This window comes from Pocillopora verrucosa, chromosome 4 (genome assembly GCF_036669915.1).
Source record: "Pocillopora verrucosa isolate sample1 chromosome 4, ASM3666991v2, whole genome shotgun sequence".
NCBI lineage: Eukaryota > Metazoa > Cnidaria > Anthozoa > Scleractinia > Pocilloporidae > Pocillopora > Pocillopora verrucosa.
The window spans coordinates 13,184,898-13,204,522 of record NC_089315.1 but is presented as its reverse complement, the minus strand read 5'-3'; the positions used below and the strand labels follow the sequence as shown (position 1 = coordinate 13,204,522).

General features: G+C 38.1%; 3 protein-coding genes across 3 annotated transcripts; all 3 read right to left on the bottom strand.

The window, feature by feature from the left end:
- Positions 1-560: 560 nt before the first annotated feature.
- LOC131771087 (neurexin-4-like) lies at positions 561-3,710 on the bottom strand. The gene is made up of 4 exons (XM_066166018.1): positions 3,586-3,710; positions 2,262-2,515; positions 1,783-1,894; positions 561-1,256 (listed from the first exon to the last, which is right to left on the bottom strand). The coding sequence occupies exons 1-4, from the start codon at positions 3,683-3,685 to the stop codon at positions 646-648; spliced, it is 1,077 nt and encodes a 358-aa protein (XP_066022115.1). The 5' UTR covers positions 3,686-3,710; the 3' UTR covers positions 561-645.
- Positions 3,711-5,926: 2,216 nt separating this feature from the next.
- LOC136280525 (contactin-associated protein-like 2) lies at positions 5,927-8,877 on the bottom strand. Its single transcript, XM_066165860.1, has 4 exons — positions 8,797-8,877; positions 7,760-8,019; positions 7,449-7,560; positions 5,927-7,082 (listed from the first exon to the last, which is right to left on the bottom strand). The coding sequence occupies exons 2-4, from the start codon at positions 7,997-7,999 to the stop codon at positions 6,460-6,462; spliced, it is 975 nt and encodes a 324-aa protein (XP_066021957.1). The 5' UTR covers positions 8,000-8,019; positions 8,797-8,877; the 3' UTR covers positions 5,927-6,459.
- A 7,563-nt stretch (positions 8,878-16,440) lies between these two features.
- Positions 16,441-19,197, bottom strand: LOC131776827 (neurexin-4-like). Its single transcript, XM_059093034.2, has 4 exons — positions 19,098-19,197; positions 17,785-18,038; positions 17,546-17,657; positions 16,441-17,048 (listed from the first exon to the last, which is right to left on the bottom strand). Exons 1-4 carry the CDS (start codon positions 19,195-19,197, stop codon positions 16,441-16,443), a joined length of 1,074 nt encoding a protein of 357 aa, XP_058949017.2.
- Positions 19,198-19,625: the final 428 nt, after the last annotated feature.

Here is a 19,625-nt window from a genome sequence, read left to right as displayed (position 1 = left end):
TTCGCGCCACTCGGTCAGGTTGATGAATGAACGGCAAAGCCTTCACCATTCTCAATCCAAGGTCGTTTCGGATTATGGTTGCTAAAACACTTAAAAATCCGTATCGCTTACCGACAGTGACATTCAGACTTTCCTAAAAGGGGAAGAAAACTGAAAGACGAAAAGAAACACCGAAAGTTACGTATTCAGTGGCTTTGGTAATGGCATTTCCCGCGGCTGAGAACGAAAATCAACTTCTAAAAGATTTGCCACAGGCTGATATTCGCCATGTACCTGAAAGATTTCTTCGGTCGGTAAAGACCAATTCAATCACTGAGAATTTTGCATATTGAAATTACGCCCATTGTTTGTTTTCGTAGTGATTGAACGCATGTTTTTATCTTGAGTGCACCAACGCACGCTATGATTTTTATTCGGAGTGTCGATATTTTTATATTCATTCATTAATAAAGTCGACTTTTCTTGTCAGTAAAGGACTATTGCGTTTTTAAGATAAACAAAACAATACATGGTTGCTTGTAGAAATGGAATTTCTCTTCTAGTGTTCAACTCGACATCTCACTCGCTATCGAGTTAAACACTGGAAGAGAATTTCCATATCTACGCGCGCCCATGTAGTATTCTCTATTTTGTTTTCTTTTCAAATCAGACGATTCCGTAACATTTTAACTTTCCCAAGGTATGGTAGCCTTTCTCGGTGTTTCCACCTGTATCGCCAAACCTCAGCTGTTTAACCGGTAGATGTGTCTTTTCAGTGAGAAGACCACTGTCTTCCAGCCAGTTTTCATTCGTACCACAGTTACAAACCGTATCTTTAATTGCGCAGGTGTTATTCATTCCACACGCGCACTTCATAGGACTATCTGGATCAGGAGTTGCTTCGCCCCAATAGTTCATTTCCACGGAATCACGTGAAACCCAAAAGCCATCGTTCAATGTAGAAGCTAAGCACTCGTACTTGATGAACTGCTCACAGTGCTTAGAAACGTTGATGAGACCCACCAACTGAGAAACGGTCACTCCTTTGTAGTGTATGTCACGTGAATAAGATCCCTTTCCTTCATATCCGTTCACCAGCGTCCTGCTCTCGCTGTCGTGACTAACGACAGTCACGCCAATTTCGTTCTTGTCGGTCATGTTACATGTGACGTTATATGGTTGCAACCCTCCTTCGCCATCAGGATAGATGGTACATGGTCCACTTTTTGTATTAGGATAGACCCTCTTTAAGTCGCTGCAAGACTTTGGCCGGAACACTACCGTCAAGATAAAGAAATTAATTTGTAAGTGAAATATTACGTTAATTTCAACAGAGTTTTATTTTCAAACGAAAAAAATTGCTTAATGTGGATTAAAAACGTTTTTAGAATGAAGAATCAATTATGCCACAATTCGTTATAAATATGAGCGCAGCATATCAGATATAAATACAGGATCTTTGAAAAAGTTTTTTTCCCGAAAGTTGCCATGTTGTTGATGGTATACATCCTCAAAAAGTTAACAAATTTTCTTAATTGTAACCTATTGCAAGTTGAGTAAAACAACAACTAGTTTTGTCAATCCCCATTTAACTTTGTTTCTGAGAGAAAGACAGGAAACGTGATGAGTATAAGGCAGATTAAAAAAAAGTATATGTCGTTACAGTAACCGCGAGGGTGCACTTAACGTTTGCTAGTGGTATTTCTGTCTGATGTTTCTCATAACTTCCGCAAGAGCTAACTATGTCTTTTCATGAATATAAAATCGGAAATAAGTACAATTCGAAAAAGGATTTGAAAGTACCACAGCAGTTTTCTCCAACAAATCCGTGAACACAGACACATCGAAATCCTTTGCTGGTAAAACCAACTTGACAAGTTCCGTTATTTAAACAAGGACTGCTACCACAGGGATTCTGTTAAAAGAGAAAGCATTGAAGTGATAAGAAAAGATTTATGACACTCGATAAATTGAATCCAAAAATTATTTAGTAAGGCGTCAAAAGTTGATTAATTTCTGGAGCTCTATTGAAGTTTTTTAACAGCTACCCTTGAGTTATTACGTAGATCCTATCGAGCAAGACTTAGAGGAACTAAAGAGATTAAACAAACTGTCTATCAGCTTTAATTCGAGTCCCACTTTTAAAACAAAGCAAAAAGGAAGAAAAAAGAAAGAAAGAGAGAAAGTGCCATTTTAAGCAAGGGGCGGGTTACTCTGAGTACAATTTTCTGCAGCATTCAATCCTTTTGCTATTATGAGTAAAGTTTTTGTGAAGCATTTACCTCAATAGCCAGGTAGTAAGCATCCGTTTCCTGAAGGAAGGTCAGTTTACTTTCATCAACTGTGGCGTTATTCAACTCACATTTGTATTTTCCGCCTTGCGCGAGTCTTACATTGATGGACACACAGTTAGGCTCCATATAGCACATCACACGGCAGCTCCCTTCATCAGGTACCTCCTCACTCCTGATCACGTGACCCCTAATCACCTTATTTGATATCGGTTCCTCGAACAGGATAATGCGGCATTCGTCACCTGTTGTGGACCACAGTAAAATTTAACTATGCAACATAGTATGCTCGGGGTTTTCACGATAACTTAGAGCTGCAACTTGCGTAGGAAAGACAAAGCGCGAGTAATCATTGAAGGCCAAATGCTAGGTTATGAATATGAATTAAGATATTTAATCATCTTTGAGCCTCTATTCAAATTGTTTCACCGCATTTTTGAGTCATTCTTAATATAAAAAAATATCAGTTGATCTACGCAACCTTTTTGAAGTCGCTCTGCAATGAACGAAGTTTAAAACATTAATATCAATAAGAGTTTGGGAGAAAGAAAACGTGATTATTCAAAGCCTCTGAATAATACATTTAACTTTATGTTAATTACAAGCAGGGAGATATATTAGTTCCTTTTCATCGTCTCAAGTTTGATAAGAAAAAATTGAATTAGCCAAGAAGTCAGCTATCGCGTTCTTTTAAATCACCTTCAAAAATTCATAAATGGGTTTTCTTTCGCCTAATTTTTTCTTGTAAAATGCTCTCGATAATTGTTTTCTCGGTAATCAAGGAAAAGAGAAACGAATTTTAAATTAGGAAAATTTGTTCAAAACAATCAAACTCGTCCTTGATTAGCAAACAAAATAAAGTGAACTCAGTTAAATATTGTTTACCTGACCAAAAGTGTAATTTTTGTATCATGTGAGGTACATAATCCCTTAAAGCCTAGTTTTCACTGAGCGCCGGTAAAACAGTTCAAACTAGCGACGCAAGCATAACAGCTCATATTTCATCGTGAAAACAGCCTCTACGCAAGCCTTTTCGCAAGCGTAAACAAAAGTGTACGGATCAACATTTTTCTTATATCTTATGCTAGTGCTTGTCGATGTTCGTTTTCATTTGGCATGTAAACCTTATGCTTACGTTTGTGCTTACGTTTGTGCTTACGTTTGTGCTTACGTTCGCGCTCGCGTCGCCAGTGAAAACCAGGCTTAAGTCATCACACACAGGAAGTGTTATTTCTCTCACGCCCTAACAAACACCTTATCGCATCCTCTATAGGTAATTATGTCAAACTACACGGATTAAACGAATTCAACTCACCAATACAGGCAAAAACTGATGCTAATCTGATTCCGAGTAAAATAATAAGGGTAACAGGGAAAGTTCTCGCTCCCCTCTTGAAATAACACGAGGAGTTCATTCTTGTGCATGCAAACACTTGTGGGCTCCGGTAAAACAGTTAAAAAACTGCTGCTACCACCTAGTTTATACATAGCACTTATCACTATAGCCCGGATAGACTTAATAGTGCACCAGGTGCAATATTATTGGGATGTAATGTTTATTAGACCTCTTGGGTGATAACTGGATGAAAGTTCAAATTAAATATGTGACTAACTTCGGCGATTATAACTTGAGTCAAAGAAAGTAAAAGAAGCATTCCTTGAATTAGCTTAAAGCAGTCTTATTCTATAAGCGATTTCTACTGAGCAATTCAAGTTTTCGGTCCATTAAACTTACAGGACTTTTATTAATTACCTTTTTTATTAATTACCTTTCAATTTATGCATCACTTCTAGGTTGAATAATATCTAGATTAAGCCGAGCCTGAAAGCTCCAGTTAGTTTATTCTACAGCCCCTCACTTTATTGGAACTACCGGCTGCCTTATAAAGAGTTTATATTTACGAGAATTTAGGGATCGGTTATAATGTATGCAGAGGTGGGAGTTAAAGGCAGGAGGTAATTTGTGTATTTAATATATAAAGAGGCTTTCATCTTTTTATAGGTTCAGTGGACAATGAGAATGAATGACAGTGAGGGTTATTTGTGCAAATACCTAGAGGGGGAAAAAAATCAGGACATCGTCTGCACGATTCTCTTATTCAAACTTTGTAACTTATGGTGGTAAGGCATCCGTGTTCTCGTCTTGTGTGGATGCAATTCATTTAACTTTATGCGTTAAAGTACAAAAAAATCTACTCTATAGAGATTTCAAGAAGGAAGGCAGGTAGAAATAAAAACACGAACTAAAAGAGGAGCGTGCAATAATTTGACCTAAATGCTATTCACAATATTAAGACTCATGACATAACAAATAGATTTTTCTGAAAATGAATACAATTTTCCATGTTTAGCCAAAACAGTGCCACCTATCTGCTGCCCACCCACAGGCATAGATAACTAACAGAATGTTGAAGAGAAAAACACTAAAAAGGTCTCACGCAACTTAGTATTTACTTGCATCACCAGAAAAATTATTTAGCTAGAAAGCACTCAAAAAAGTTAAATTATTTTCGAAAATTTGACTTCAATGCCCTCCATAAAAGGGGCAGATAGAAGCAGTTTTACTCCAGCTCGATGCAAATATTATCATAATCCATCTGCTTTTAGTTTGCATACATTCTAATTTGGATAGGTAATCATTACCAAATTTGGTCATCAGTAGTTAAGCTTCGAGAATACCTACTTCATTATAAATTCTTCCAGCAGGGAGATATTTCAGAATTGAAAAATCTACATCGTACACTATGCATCCTTGTTACGCTGTTACCTTATTCTGTGCTGCAAAATTATGGTAGTCAATCATTGCAGACTAAAATGTCCATTGATTAAGCGTCAATTAAGTTTCACTCGGAAACCATGAAAGCGGTACACCGTCAATATTTGTCAAGCTGGGTGGAACTGTCGAATGGGAGACTGGCTAGCTAATATATATGAAGACTTATCATGAGTGACAATGTAATACGTCAACAGCAGTCAAACTTCCAACTAGAGTTCACTGCATGAAGCAGCATGGCCAACTCAGAAGCGAGAGCGACCATTTACAAAAGGATCATGGGAGAAACGCTTTGCCTTAAAGCATAATGGGTGAGACTAGAGTCGCTCTTCCGCTCTGTCATGTACTATGTGGTTTGGCAACCCCGTAGGGTGAACTAATGGAGATAGAGGAGTGATTTTGGTTTTTCAGTAACCTCCCTTTACTTTGGTCTTCGCGCCGGTTGTTCAATTTCTTTCAAACACTGATTGTTTTCACACGCTCCTTGGCAGGTCTTCTTAGGGTCAGTGTCCAACTCCAAAAAAACGCTGAGAGATGATTTTTTCCCCTCTGCTAAACCCCATTCACAGTTGTGACTTGGGTTTAAAACGCGATAGACCCGCGTGGGATGTTAGGATAACACATAGAAAGTTTTTAAATCATGTTTTTATATCAGGAAATAAAACCTTGTGGAATATGCTGTTCCTTAAATAGACTTACCTATAGATTTACCACATATATTACCATATTTACCATATTACGAGCATACCCTACTCTTGGATATTTTCAAATTTTCTTTGCAATAAGTGTGTGGGTTCTTAAACTTCCCCCTTCCAACTAGTAGTTAGAAGAAGATGCTGGGCACAGGGCCAGCGGCTTTTCGTCCTTATCCGAGCTAGAAGACTAGAATGCCTAACCGCTTGCAGATATCATGGCAAAGGCAGCACATTCTCCTCAGTTATTTTAAGACCCTGAGTGTGGGTCTGGCCTGGGTCTTGAACCTCGACCTCCTGCACAGTAGTTCGGCGCTCATCCACATGAGCTAACCAGACGGCGGTTGATAGTCTTAATAGTCTTAGTCAAGTTGATTATTGTGTTTTTCTTAAATTCAACACCATAGTTATTACAAAAATTTCTTGTCAAAATCCACGATAAATACAGTTTTAGCTGTCATTTATAGTGACAGAGAACACTACCGGCTTAGTCTTGCGCGTGGTATTTTCAACGATACAGAAATACCCCTAGATTACATGAACGTAGAAATGAAGAAACATCTGGCTTAAAAATCACAGCGTCTTCTTAATAACATCAACGCCAGGTTTTTGGGAGCCCACAGTCAACCTTAACGTCAGCTAAACTGAACATAATATTCTCTCTAACTTTCCACAGTATATGAGCCTGAAAGGATAAAACTGGTTTACGAGCGTATCATTACAGTTAAGCAGTTCCATAGCACTTCAGCTTTCCTAAGGTATGGTAGCCATGCTCGTTGTTATGACCCGTATCTCCAAACCTTAGCTGCTTGACTGGCAGATCGGCTTTGTTAGAGAGGAAACCACTGTCTTCACGCAACTGTTGATCATTCGCATCACAGTTACAACAATAACACGCTTCAGCACATGTCTTCTTCATTCCGCATGCGCAAGTTAATCCATCATGACCGACGTCACGACGCGGTTTTGCACCTCCCCAGTAGGTCATTTTCTTCGAATCACGTGACAACCACCAGGCGAACCCCTTCATTCTGGAGTGGTAGCACTCGTACTTAACGAACTGCTCGCAGTGAAGGGAAGCAGCAGTCAGACTTTTAAGCTGAAAGAGGCTCGCTCCTGTATAGTTAATGTTGCGCGAGTAACAGCCTGCATTTTCGCATCCTTTCACCAATGTTCTGTTTTCGCTGTCGTGACTTATGACAGTCACGCCAACTCCGTTTTTGTCAGTCATGTTACACATGACCTTATAAGGCAGCAATTCACCTTCACTGTCTGGATCAATCATGTATAGTCCACTTTTTGCTTCACGATGGAGCTTTTTTAAATGGGTGCAGGACTTTGGTGGCACTGTGGTGATAAAGAAAGATAAATGTTTAATTAAAAGTTCTGAAAGACTTGCCAAAGGGAGCCTCACGATGAATTACAGCAATGTTGTTTTGACAATTATCTTTTCCATCAAAATTGATATAAAAAGTAACGTGATTAGAGTGTAAAGAAAACTTTTAAAGCCAACAATCTCCTGAATAAAATCCCTTCCGTTTTGCCTTAATCTGACGTCTAAAATAAATTTAAAACTATATTGGGTTTAGAAGTTTGGGAGAAGTAACCGGTTGAACCTTATGGTTCCTGCAGATTACTGGCAGTATTTTTTGGGTGAGTAAAGTGTGGTAGTTAATTCATGACAAGTGTATCTCTAAGAGGATTTTACAGTACCACTGCAATTTGCTCCGGCATACCCAGGAATACAGAGGCAGCGAAAGCCTTTACTAGTGAAACCAACTTGACAAGTTCCGTCATTTAAACAAGGGCTGCTACTGCATGGATTCTGCTGAAAAAAAAAGAGATAGTAACTGAAGGATAATTTTAAAGACATGACACAACATTTACCACAAGGACCGCGAAAGTTGAACATATACTGCGTAAAACACCGTCAAAAATTAAGTCAACGACGCCGGAAATAACAGAGAAAAGATACTAGAGAGGCGTGAAAAGGCTATATATGGAACTATGAAAAGTTGACTGACCTCAACAGCCAAGTAGTAAGCATTAAAAGTTTCCGGCTCAAGGAAGACCAGTTGGCTTTCATCAGCTGTGGCGTTATTCAATTCGCAATTGTATTTTCCTCCTTGTAAAGGTTTCACATTGATGGAGACACAATTAGGCTCCATATAGCACATCGTCCGGCAGAACCCCTCATTAACTACCTCTTCACTTCTAATCATGTGCCCCTTTATTGCCCTGTGTGGTTTCGGTTCCTCGAACATGATGAAGCGGCACTCGTCGCCTGTTAATCATACAAGTGCACGTTAAAATTGATAGTAGATTTGTCATTTATACCATTGGTTTCTTGTGATTTTCATTTTTAAATCTACCATCAAATCGAATGTTACAGGCTTTTTTTAATGTAGTATGAAAACTAATTCACAATCAGCTTAACTAACCTTTCACCGGCTAAGCAGGCATAGATAATTTTGTTGACAACTCGTCAGTGCCAAAATTAGAAAGCTCTTTTTTCCTGATCTAAAGGTTCTACTTGAAAGAAAGTCGTAGCATTGAAGAGGATTCTACCAACCGAATGGAGACAAATTTTTAAATAATTCCACGCGATACCTTCATCTTCTCCTCTACCTTAGAACTTTTGCGTTTTTATAAACCCTTTTTAACGAATTTTCTTGGTCTTTGCAGGATTAAACAATTTTTAACCACACGTTTTCTACACCCATCTGTTGAACTTTGTGGATTAATTTTAGTGGTTGTCAGCAGTTGGGGCACTGAGGGGCACTTCTCCGCTTTCTGCAGTCTTAATTCGAAATATTTTAAATTGACCTTCAAAGCAATAATAGACTAATTCACTAAAGCATGCTCTGTTAAGACAATTTTGTCCTGAAGTTTGCATCCTGGTTTAGAGAATTAAGAATTGTAGTGTTAAAAAAATTGGCGGTGATATTTTTCCAGTTTTTTAGTTGAACAAGGTTAAGATTATTTTACAATAAAAAAATAAATGAAAATTAGGAAAATACCGATTACAGCAATTTATTGCGACATTTAGATTCAAACTCACCAGAACAAGCGAAAACCGATGTCAATATGATTCCGGACAAAATAGAAAGGGTAAAAGAGAAAGTTGTGGCTGTAATCTTGAAATATGTCGAATAATTCATCCTTATAGATACTGGTTTACGGCCGGAGGGGTCAAAATTCCACCTTTGGCAGTACACTGCAGCTCTCACAGCTTATGCTAATTAATTTGTCTTTACATTAAACCGAAAGAGCCCGTCTAAATTTCAGCAGGTGAAATGGATGCTTTCGAGACAGAATGTTAATTTGAAGATGCTATACTGGTCTTCAAAAAACTTATCAGTATTTCAGCCAGAGTTCCCGGTAAAAAGAGTAGATCGAAATGAAAAGTCTTCAATATCCCAATCACAGAAAACAGAGAGAGTTCATCTTTTCTCAAGGCTGGAAACTTTTGAAAAACAATTACAACGTTGTGCACGCAATAATTGTTAAGTCAATAAATACATATGACAGTCTTCATGTCCGATGGACAAGTCATTTTAAAAAAGATCTTGGTTTTCCCAAGGCATTTATATATATAACTCATATTCTCCAATCTATATAAGGTATGATTAAGAATAGTTTCCGGTAACCCTGTACATTGTTTTTGAAACCGAAGACAATAGCGTAATGATTGTATTCCTTCTATTGTCATGACAACTTTTAAACTCCATTCATTATGTTATGCCATGTTGGACGATGATATGCCACCAAAATGACTGATTCAATATCCTGCAAGCAAGCTATTGAAAAGAAAGGATAAAGAGGTAAGTTTCTAAAGAAACTGTGGTGCTGCGTCGGTGGGAGAGTATAGCAGGGAATTTAGTGTTAACAACTGGGTTGAAAACGTAAATTAGCCACCGTTAAGGGTAAAAAGCTGACGTTTCGAGCAAAGCTTCTTTTTGGTAGAGGTCGGCCCGCCAAACAAAAACTGCACCACCTTTGTCGGCCGCCTTAATGACAATGTCTTTGCGTTTTTTTAGACTTTTTAGTGCCGACCACACTTCCGAAGAAAGATTGGAAAATTTGGTGTAACGACTGAATTTAAGTTTGTTGATATCGTGGCGACATTTTTTGAGGAAAAAATCTAAAGATGAGAACTGGCCCTCTGGGGGAGTCCATTTAGACTTTCGAATCTGGAGTGTTTCGAAAATATCTTTGTTCGAGGTGTCAGAATCATCCTCCTCGTCATGAAAAAAGGCTTTCAACTGAACGCGACAAAGGAATGTTTCAACGTCTTGCTTAACTGAAAATTCGTCGGTTTTTTGTGATATGGGAACAAAACTTAAGCCCTTGCTGAGAACTAATTTTTTCTGAATCGGAAAGCAGTAAATTTTCTGGAATGGTAACTACAGTTTTGAGGTTTTCAGGCGATGAGTTGTTAGTAACTTGAGGGCCGATAAGTTGGTCGAGTTTTTGGGCCTTAATTTGGTGCAAATGTTTAAAAAGTTTAGAATTTTACATTGTCATTAAGGCTGCCGACGAAGGTGGTGCAGTTGTTGTTGGGCGGGCCGACTTCTACCAAAAAGAAGCTTTGCGGCAACTTTCTGATACCTCCTTTTATGCTGAAGTCGACAAAGATCTCACTTTAATCAACCAAAACATTGTCAAAAATACGATTAACGATCTTATAGCTAAACAAGAATTGCCGGCCACTGCTAAAAATCTCATCATTACCACTCCTAGAACTTCATGTATTTCCTTTTTACCTAAAATCCACGAACCTAACAACCCAGGTCGACCCATCGTTTCTGCCTGCAGTTGTCCCACCGAACTTATTTCCAGCTATTTAGACAAAATTATGGCACCTATCGTCAAAAATTTACCGTCTTACATTAAGGACAGCCAACACGCACTTGAAATTTTTCGTGACTTTAGTTTCCTCGACCAAAACAAACTTATTTTCACCATGGATATAATATCTCTTTACACTGTCATTCCCAATGACGTAGGTCTCCGGGTCCTCAAACATTTTTTCGATCAACGCACTGTTAAGGAACCTAACTCTAAAACGGAACTCCGTCTGGCCGAACTAGTACTCGCACTCAATTGCTTTTCATTCGGTGGTAACTACTACAAACAAACTAATGGTGTGGCCATGGTTACTAAAGTGGACCCAGTTACGCCAATCTTTTTGTAGGTTTTATCGAACATCAATTTTTTAGCCAATACCACGGCACAAAATCTGAACTCTACGGCCGCTACATTGACGATTGCATCGGCGCTACCTCCTCTACCAAAGAGGAGCTCACTCAATTTATAACCGCCGTCAATTCCTTTCATCCGGCTATTAAATATACCTGGGAAATTTCCGACACTTCTTTGGCTTTTCTAGACATCAAAAATTTCAATTGAAGGCAATGGCAAACAAACCTACAGATTCACATAGTTACTTATTGTATTCATCTTCACATCCATCACACGTCAAGAACTCCATACCTTTTTCACAGTTTCACATATGTTTCGTCATTTATGTAGTGACGACTCTGATTTTTCAGAAAAATCAGAGGCAATGTGCCAGTTTTTCGTGGCTATCCTGTTTCTGTCGTTCAAGCGGGCTACCACCGAGCCCAACAAATCGATCGACAGGCAGCACGGCCGAGAAGGAAAACACTGACCGCATTCCATTTACTCTTACATTTCACCCTCACAACCACGCAGTTAAATCTATCATTCTTAAAAATTTTAAATTACTCCAAAACGATTCAGAGACTGGCACTATCTTTTCACAACCCCACTAATTTCATTCAAACGTGACAAAAACATAGGCAACTTTTTAGTCAGGAGTTCATTTCAAACCAATGACCAATCTGGAACTTTTAAATGCGCTCGCTCACGATGCAAAACTTGTCCTTTCATTCATAACGTAGAGAAAATATCGGGACCCAAAAGATCCATTAAGATCATTGATCACTTTACGTGTACCTCCGCCAATGTTATTTACTGCATAACTTGCACTTATTGCAATAAGTTATACATCGGCGAAACAGGAAGACGACTGCGTGACCGATTCCGAGAACACCTTCGCGATGTGGAAAGAAATGACAAGGACGCATCCAAACCAGTCGCTAGACACTTTAATCTTCTTAATCATTCTAAACAGCATATGGCAGTTTGCGGCCTTTCCTTACATCTAGGCAGTTCGGAAAGCCGTAAAACACAAGAACAAAAATTTATATTCCAAATCGGTACCCTTGATCCCCACGGAATCAACGAGCGTTTCATTCAACTAATTTATTCCTGTTTTCTCGTCACCATATTCCCACCAGTGGCGTAGCTCCACTTTCTACATATAAACCCACACTTCCTCTAATCGCTCTGGCGAAGGGCTAACGCTCGAAACGTCAGCTTTTTTACCCTTTACGGTAGCTAATTTACCTTTTTAACCCAGTTGTTAACACTAAATTACCTGCTATTTGAAAAAGGCATTATTTATCAAACAGTCATTACCATAACTATGCAATGCACTTAGTTCTTCACTGACAAGTCCACGCATAACAGGAATGACTTCAAGGAAGAAACCACGGAGGCGGTGTATGCATATTAAGGGGAAGTTCACGCTTTTAAATTTTGAAGGAAATTGCCTGCAAAATCGATGCAATTATGTACCCTCTTCTTTGCCTTGTTGACCTTGTGTGTGGCACAATTCCCTTCACGAAGCGTGTACTTCAACCAATTTTGCCCACAATTTTCAAGTTTCTCATTCCCAATGCGAGTCAGCCCGAGCAATCCATTCGCTTTTACGAAAGGCTAACGCTTGAAATGTCAGCTTCAGAGCCTCTTTATGGTGGCCAGTTTACACAATCATTCAGCTGATAAAAGTACATTATCCAATAATACCCCCCCCCCCTCCCCCACTTCTCCCTATATTCACTTTGCTAATTTGGTTCCTTCTGACTTTTTATTGTTATCACTCCTTTAGTGCTTATCTAAAATAGCAAAATATCATTTACCGACAGCTCTCTCGTGATGACACTTTGAAAATCCCAAAATATGATGACGCAGGCTCCGACTGTAGTCCAGCAGGTAAAATATTTGTTCAAAGCCAAAGCGAAAATGACAAGTTATTATAAGAAGTATGCCTATCTTATTTGCATTTCTCGATAATAAGACAGAGGCTTCTTTCCACTTTCTGTCAAAACTTTGAATTTCATCCCCAAAATATTTCCCCTTAAGAATGCTTTCAGTGGTTTAATTCGATTGTTGCAATTGGAGTTCATTAGCATTTGAGCTTCTCTGTCATCAGATCGATAGATCTAAAATTACCTGAAGCGATCAGGAATTCAATTGAAATTAAAACAAATAGGTCTATTCGATGTATCAAAACGAGAGTTGATAAAGAGAGAGTCTTCTTTTTTCATATAATGTTTAGATGAGATTCATAATCAGAGGAATAACTGCGGTAAAGTGCATTTCTCGTAGAAGTAGAATTTTTACACCAGAAGACAAAACGCAAATATAAAAATAAGTTGAAGAAGCATTAGAACAATAACCTTCAGAACCCTCAGATATGAGTATCAAAGCTTGTTAACCCTGTGGCCCCCAAGACATGCGTCAGCTGGTTCAAATAATGGCAATAATCTTCGTTGTAAGTTATCATGTCCTGAGAGTTTGGTTTTTAATCAAGGTAATATCAATAGCCCCACACCCCCACCCTTGATTCGACTCTAACAGTTTTTTTGGTAAACTTTTTACTCAGCTTTGAAAAAAGTCAGCCATAACATTATCAATACTGCTGTCAGTTTAAACAATGACACCATGTTGTAGCTATAAAAGCTAATAAGCTGCCTCTCAAGTCAATATTTTAATGTATAGTCAAGAACTCTTTAAAAAGTTTCTAAACTGTGTGTCCTCCTCTTTAAACATACAGAAATGACTTTAAATCTCCTGCAATTAGAGTACCACTCGAATCTTTTTACAAAATCTAAAACTGATAAAAGTGCAATTGCTCCAATTATTCGAAAAACCAAAGGTACCACCTATATACAAACTGAAAGACATATATTTAACAACATCACCGCCAAAGAAAAATTGCTCGAAAAGCTATATAAACTTTTTGAGGTTATTAACGAATGAGGCTTTTGAGAAATTGAAAACTCATGAGCTCGTTTAATGAACTTGGTGCCATCCTCGCATGAGCGCTCAAATCATTAGTTGCTCAGGCAGTCACAAAAACTGTCCCCTAGCATGACATGAATCGGCGGAGTTAAGTTATAAAGGATATTTGGCAAAGGATATTTGGCAATTTTTTGTGGTCCAAAGGGAAAGCTTTAGAAAAAATTATTCATAGTTCATATTTGGAATCAGCACTGTCTCCACTTGTTATGCTAATGAGAAAGAGGGCGATGGTAGAGACGGTAGACGCTTTGAGTTACTCAACGCAATATTTTCGACACAAAAGCAATCAACGCTTTTATCGGCTTCGCTGTCTAGTTTGTTGAAGTGCTAATGGAGAGAATGGCTTGAAAATTTTCAAGGGTTTCAAGTGCACGTGCAGGGGTCTAGTATTAATTATTGAATCATTCATAAAGATACTATTCCTAGGCCTTAGCAACAGTATCCATACACCGTGTTGTTTTCGTATCATCCTTGATACTGCCGCCGTCAGCGTCGCACTTTGCGTTTGCCTCTTACTGCTCTTACGCACTAAGCATTCAGACCTGCGAAGGAAACATACGCATATCCCAAAAGTTAATTTTCCTCTTTTTTAAATAAGATTTATTGTTTTGGATCCCGAGAGAAATTTAAATGTAGATACTTCAACGATTAAAATCAACTTTAATATTCTTCACTCGGTGATTGCACAAACCGGAAATAAAATTTAAATAGAGCCACGACAACTCTCTCAAATATACACCAGTAATGTTTAAAGTTTGGTTGTTCACACCTTATTGAATATGGAACTCTCACTAGCAATGTAGTCATGATTTGTCTCATTTTATATAAAAATTCTTATGAAATAATATTACCTATAAAATGTCAGAGAAGAAATACTTAGCTTTTCATTTCAATCGGTTAATTTATTCCTCCAAAGCTCAATCATACGTTTAAAAAAAAAGATAGAACCAAATTTTTTTAAGTAAGCGTGGCACTAATTACGGTAAATCCTTCACAAATATTAACAAAACCTGAAACATGTCTCACTTCAATGACTTCCCATTCTATATGAACGTCAAAGGATGGTTTGGATAACCGAGCTGTACCTTACTTGATATATTCATTATTCCTTCTCTCGCCTATAGTCCTAGAATAAGTTCCGCAATCATCCACATTCGAATATTTTGCGCACATTTGCAACGTTCATAGACGGCGTTTTTTCGAGGGTGGATTATCACCGGGTAAACACGGTCGGCACTAAAGGCGCCACTCTAAGGATTTACGGTATGCCCTTATTTTATCATTAGTCTTACTAGTAGTTTTGGTCTCACGATTGACAGGGAAACGCCTGTCAAACATGTACTTCAAACGAGAAAATCCTTGAAATAGCCATTTCCTGTGGTCTTTTGGAAAGATAAGAAGCAGAGCATTAGTCAAAGAAAAAAGATTTTTTGATGATGAAGGTACACATTACTTATCATCGTAAAGGCTGTTTATGGTTTATGCTTTATTGAAATAAATCAGTTGTCATCACCAAAGCCTGCAAAGAAATATGATTTCCATGAAATTATGCTTCGGCGAAGAGTTCATTTGACACGACTCATACACTGCATAATTGTTAACGCATGGTCCTACTTGAGTTTGTATCTATAAGAGATGAAAAGGTCCCCTAATGATCTCTTGGTATTTAAATACAAGCTATAATTACGTTTTTTTCCTAGGAGTATACAAAGCACTGCTGCACGATACGTACTGGTTAAGCTTAGAGGAAACATTACAGTACTACAAAATGCTATATATACCACTGTGTTATGTTATTAGTTGTTATCACAAAGAATTCAGTTCCATGAAATGTCATTCACAACGAATAAAGGGGATAAGTTTATGAAGACACTGTGGTGCTGCTTCGGTGGGAGGGTGTAGTAGGGTACACCCTTGTATACGTCAGAGCGAAAGACGAAAGGCTGACGCTCGAAACATCAGCTTTCAAACTCTTTATGATGGCCAATTTACGTTATCAACTTACCTGATAATACCATATTACCCTGTCATTTACAATGTACACCAGGAAGTATGAATTATTCTGAAGAATTTTCTTTACGAAAGAACTTCACACCATGCAAAACTGTGTTTCGATCGTACATATTGACTTTGCTACGAGGCTAATACCGGAAGATCAGCTATGACATACTTAATACTAAAACGCAAGGTGTAACAAAAATTGGCTATGGTTCAAAGCTAACAAGCTGACTTGCTAAAAATCTGCGTCCTCGATAAATTTACAAAGTACTTCATAATCACCATGCATAATAAGCTGTTCGCTCATTTGTAGATGGAATTTTGCACCTGATTGACAAAATGGGTAGAATGTGTTACTTGTTTACCATTTATATTTATCATATATTTTTTTTACCATTTTGAGCCTTCAAACTAATTGCAAAAGTAAGTAATAAAAGGTCGATAGACATATCAGACATTTGTTTAGGATCACAGTATACAGGTATGCCATACGGAGTTACCAAGCATGATACTGTTTACTACTTATTTCAAATCAGGCGATTCCATAACATTTGAACTTTCCCAAGGTATGGTAGCCTTGCTCGTCGTTATCACCCGTATCTCCAAACCTCAGCTGTTTAACTGGTAAATGTGTCTTTTCAGTGAGGAGGCCACTGTCCTCCCGCCATTTTCCGTCATTCTTAATACAGTTACAAACTTCTTCTTCATTTGCGCAGTTGTTGTACATTCCGCATGCGCACTTACCACTATCAGGAGCTGCTCCGCCCCAATAGTTCATTTCCACGGAGTCACGTGAAACCCAAAAGCCATCGTTCAAAGTAGAACGGAAGCACTCGTACTTGATGAACTGCTCACAGTGCTTGGAAACATTGATGAGACTCACCAGCTGAGAGATGTTCGCTCCTTGGTAGTGTATGTCACGTGAATAAGATCCCTTTGATTCATATCCCTCCACCAGCGTCCTGTTCTCGCTGTCGTGACTAACGACAGTCACGCCAATTTCGTTCTCGTCGATCATGTCACATGTGACGTTATATGGTTGCAGCCCTCCTTCGCCGCCAGGATAGATGGTACACGGTCCACTTTTTGTATTAGGATAGACCCTCTTTAAGTCGCTGCAAGACTTTGGCCAGAACACTACTGTCGAGATTGAGAGATGAATTTGTAAATGAAATGTTACGTTAATTTCAGAAGAGTTTTATTTTCAAACGAAAAATATTACTTAATGTGGGTTACAAAAATTTTTAGCACTGTTACTTTGAAGCGCAGCATATCAGATATAAATACAGGATCTTTGAAAAAGATTTTTTCCTAGAACGTTACCATGTTGTTGATGGTATACATCCTCAAAAAGTTAATAAATTTTCTTAATTGTATCCTACTGCAGGTTGAGTAAAACAACGATTAGTTTTGTGAATCCCCATTTAACTCTTTTTCTGAGAGAAAGATAGGAATCGTGATGAGTATAGGGCAGATTAAAAAAGGATATGTCGTTCCAATACCCGCGAGGGTGCACTTAACGTATGCTAGTGGTATTTCTGTCTGATTTTTCTCATAACTTCCGAAAGAGCAAACTATGTCTTTCCATGAATATAAAATCGGAAATAAGTACAACTTGAAAAAGAATTTCAGAGTACCACTGCAGTTTTCTCCAACAAATCCGTGAACACAGACACATCGAAATCCTTTGCTGGTGAAACCAACTTGACAAGTTCCGTTATTTAAACAAGGACTGCTACTACAGGGATTCTGTTAAAAGAGAAAGCATTGAACTGATAAGAAAAGATTTATGACACTTAAAAAATGGAATCCAAAAATTATTTAGTGAGGTGTCAAAAGTTGATAAATTTCTGGGGCTCTATTGTGAAGCATTTACCTCAATAGCCAGATAGTAAGCATCCGTTTCCTGAAGGAAGGTCAGTTTACTTTCATCAACTGTGGCGTTATTCAACTCACATTTGTATTTTCCGCCCTGCGCGAGTCTTACATTGATGGACACACAGTTAGGCTCCATATAGCACATCACACGGCAGCTCCCTTCATCAGGTACCTCCTCACTCCTGATCGCGTGACCCCTAATCACATTATTTGATATCGGTTCCTCGAACAGGATAATGCGGCATTCGTCACCTGTTGTGGACCAGAGTAAAATTTTACTATGCAACATAGTGTGCTCGGGGTTTTCACGATAACTTAGAGCTGCAACTTGCGTAGGAAAGACAAAGCACGAGTAATCATTGAAGGCCAAATGCGAGGTTGTGAATATAAATTAAGATATTTAATCATCTTTGAGCCTCTATTCAAATTGTTTCACCGCATTTTTGAGTCATTCTCAATATAAAAAAATATCAGTTGATCTATACAACCTTTTTGAAGTCGCTCTGCAATGAACGAAGTTTAAAACATTAATATCAATAAGAGTTTGGGAGAAAGAAAACGTGATTATTCAAAGCCTCTGAATAATACATTTAACTTTATTTTAATTACAAGCAGGGAGATATATTAGTTCCTTTTCATCGTCTCAAGTTTGATAAGAAAAAATTGAATTAGCCTAGAAGTCAGCTATCGCGTACTTTTAAATCACCTTCAAAAATTCACAAATGGGTTTTCTTTCGCCTAATTTTTTTCTTGTAAAATGCTCTCGATAATTGTTTTCTCGGTAATCAAGGAAAAGAGACACGAATTTTAAATTAGGAAAATTTGTTCAAAACAATCAAACTCGTCCTTGATTAGCAAACAAAATAAAATGAACTCAGTTAAATATTGTTTACCTGACCAAAAGTGTAATTTTTGTCTCATGCGAGGTACATAATCCCTCAAAGCCTAGTTTTCACTGAGCGCCGGTAAAACAGTTCAAACTAGCGACGCAAGCATAACAGCTCATATTTCACCGTGAAAACAGCCTCTACGCAAGCCTCTTCGCAAGCGTAAACGAAAGTGTACGGATCAACATTTTTCTTATATCTTATGCTAGTGCTTGTCGATGTTCGTTTTCATTTGGCATGTAAACCTTATGCTTACGTTTGTGCTTACGTTTGTGCTTACGCTCGCGCTCGCGTCGCCAGTGAAAACCAGGCTTAAGTCATCACACACAGGAAGTGTTATTTCTCTCACGCCCTAACAAACACCTTATCGCATCCTCTATAGGTAATTATGTCAAACTACACGGATTAAACGAATTCAACTCACCAATACAGGCAAAAACTGATGCTAATCTGATTCCGAGTAAAATAATAAGGGTAACAGGGAAAGCTCTTGCTCCCCTCTTGAAATAACACGAGGAGTTCATTCTTGTGCATGCAAACACTTGTGGGCTCCAGTAAAACAGTTAAAAAACTGCTGTTACCACCTAGTTTATACATAGCACTTATCACTATAGCCCGGATGGACTTAATAGTGCACCAGGTGCAATATTATTGGGATGGAATGTTTATTAGACCTCTTAGGTGATAACTGGATGAAAGTTCAAATTAAACATGTGACTAACTTCGGCGATTATAACTCGAGTCAAAGAAAGTAAAAGAAGCATTCCTTGAATTAGCTTAAAGCAGTCTTATTCTATAAGCGATTTCTACTGAGCAATTCAAGTTTTCGGTCCATTAAACTTACAGGACTTTTATTAATTACCTTTTTTATTAATTACCTTTCAATTTATGCATCACTTCTAGGTTGAATAATATCTAGATTAAGCCGAGCCTGAAAGCTCCAGTTAGTTTA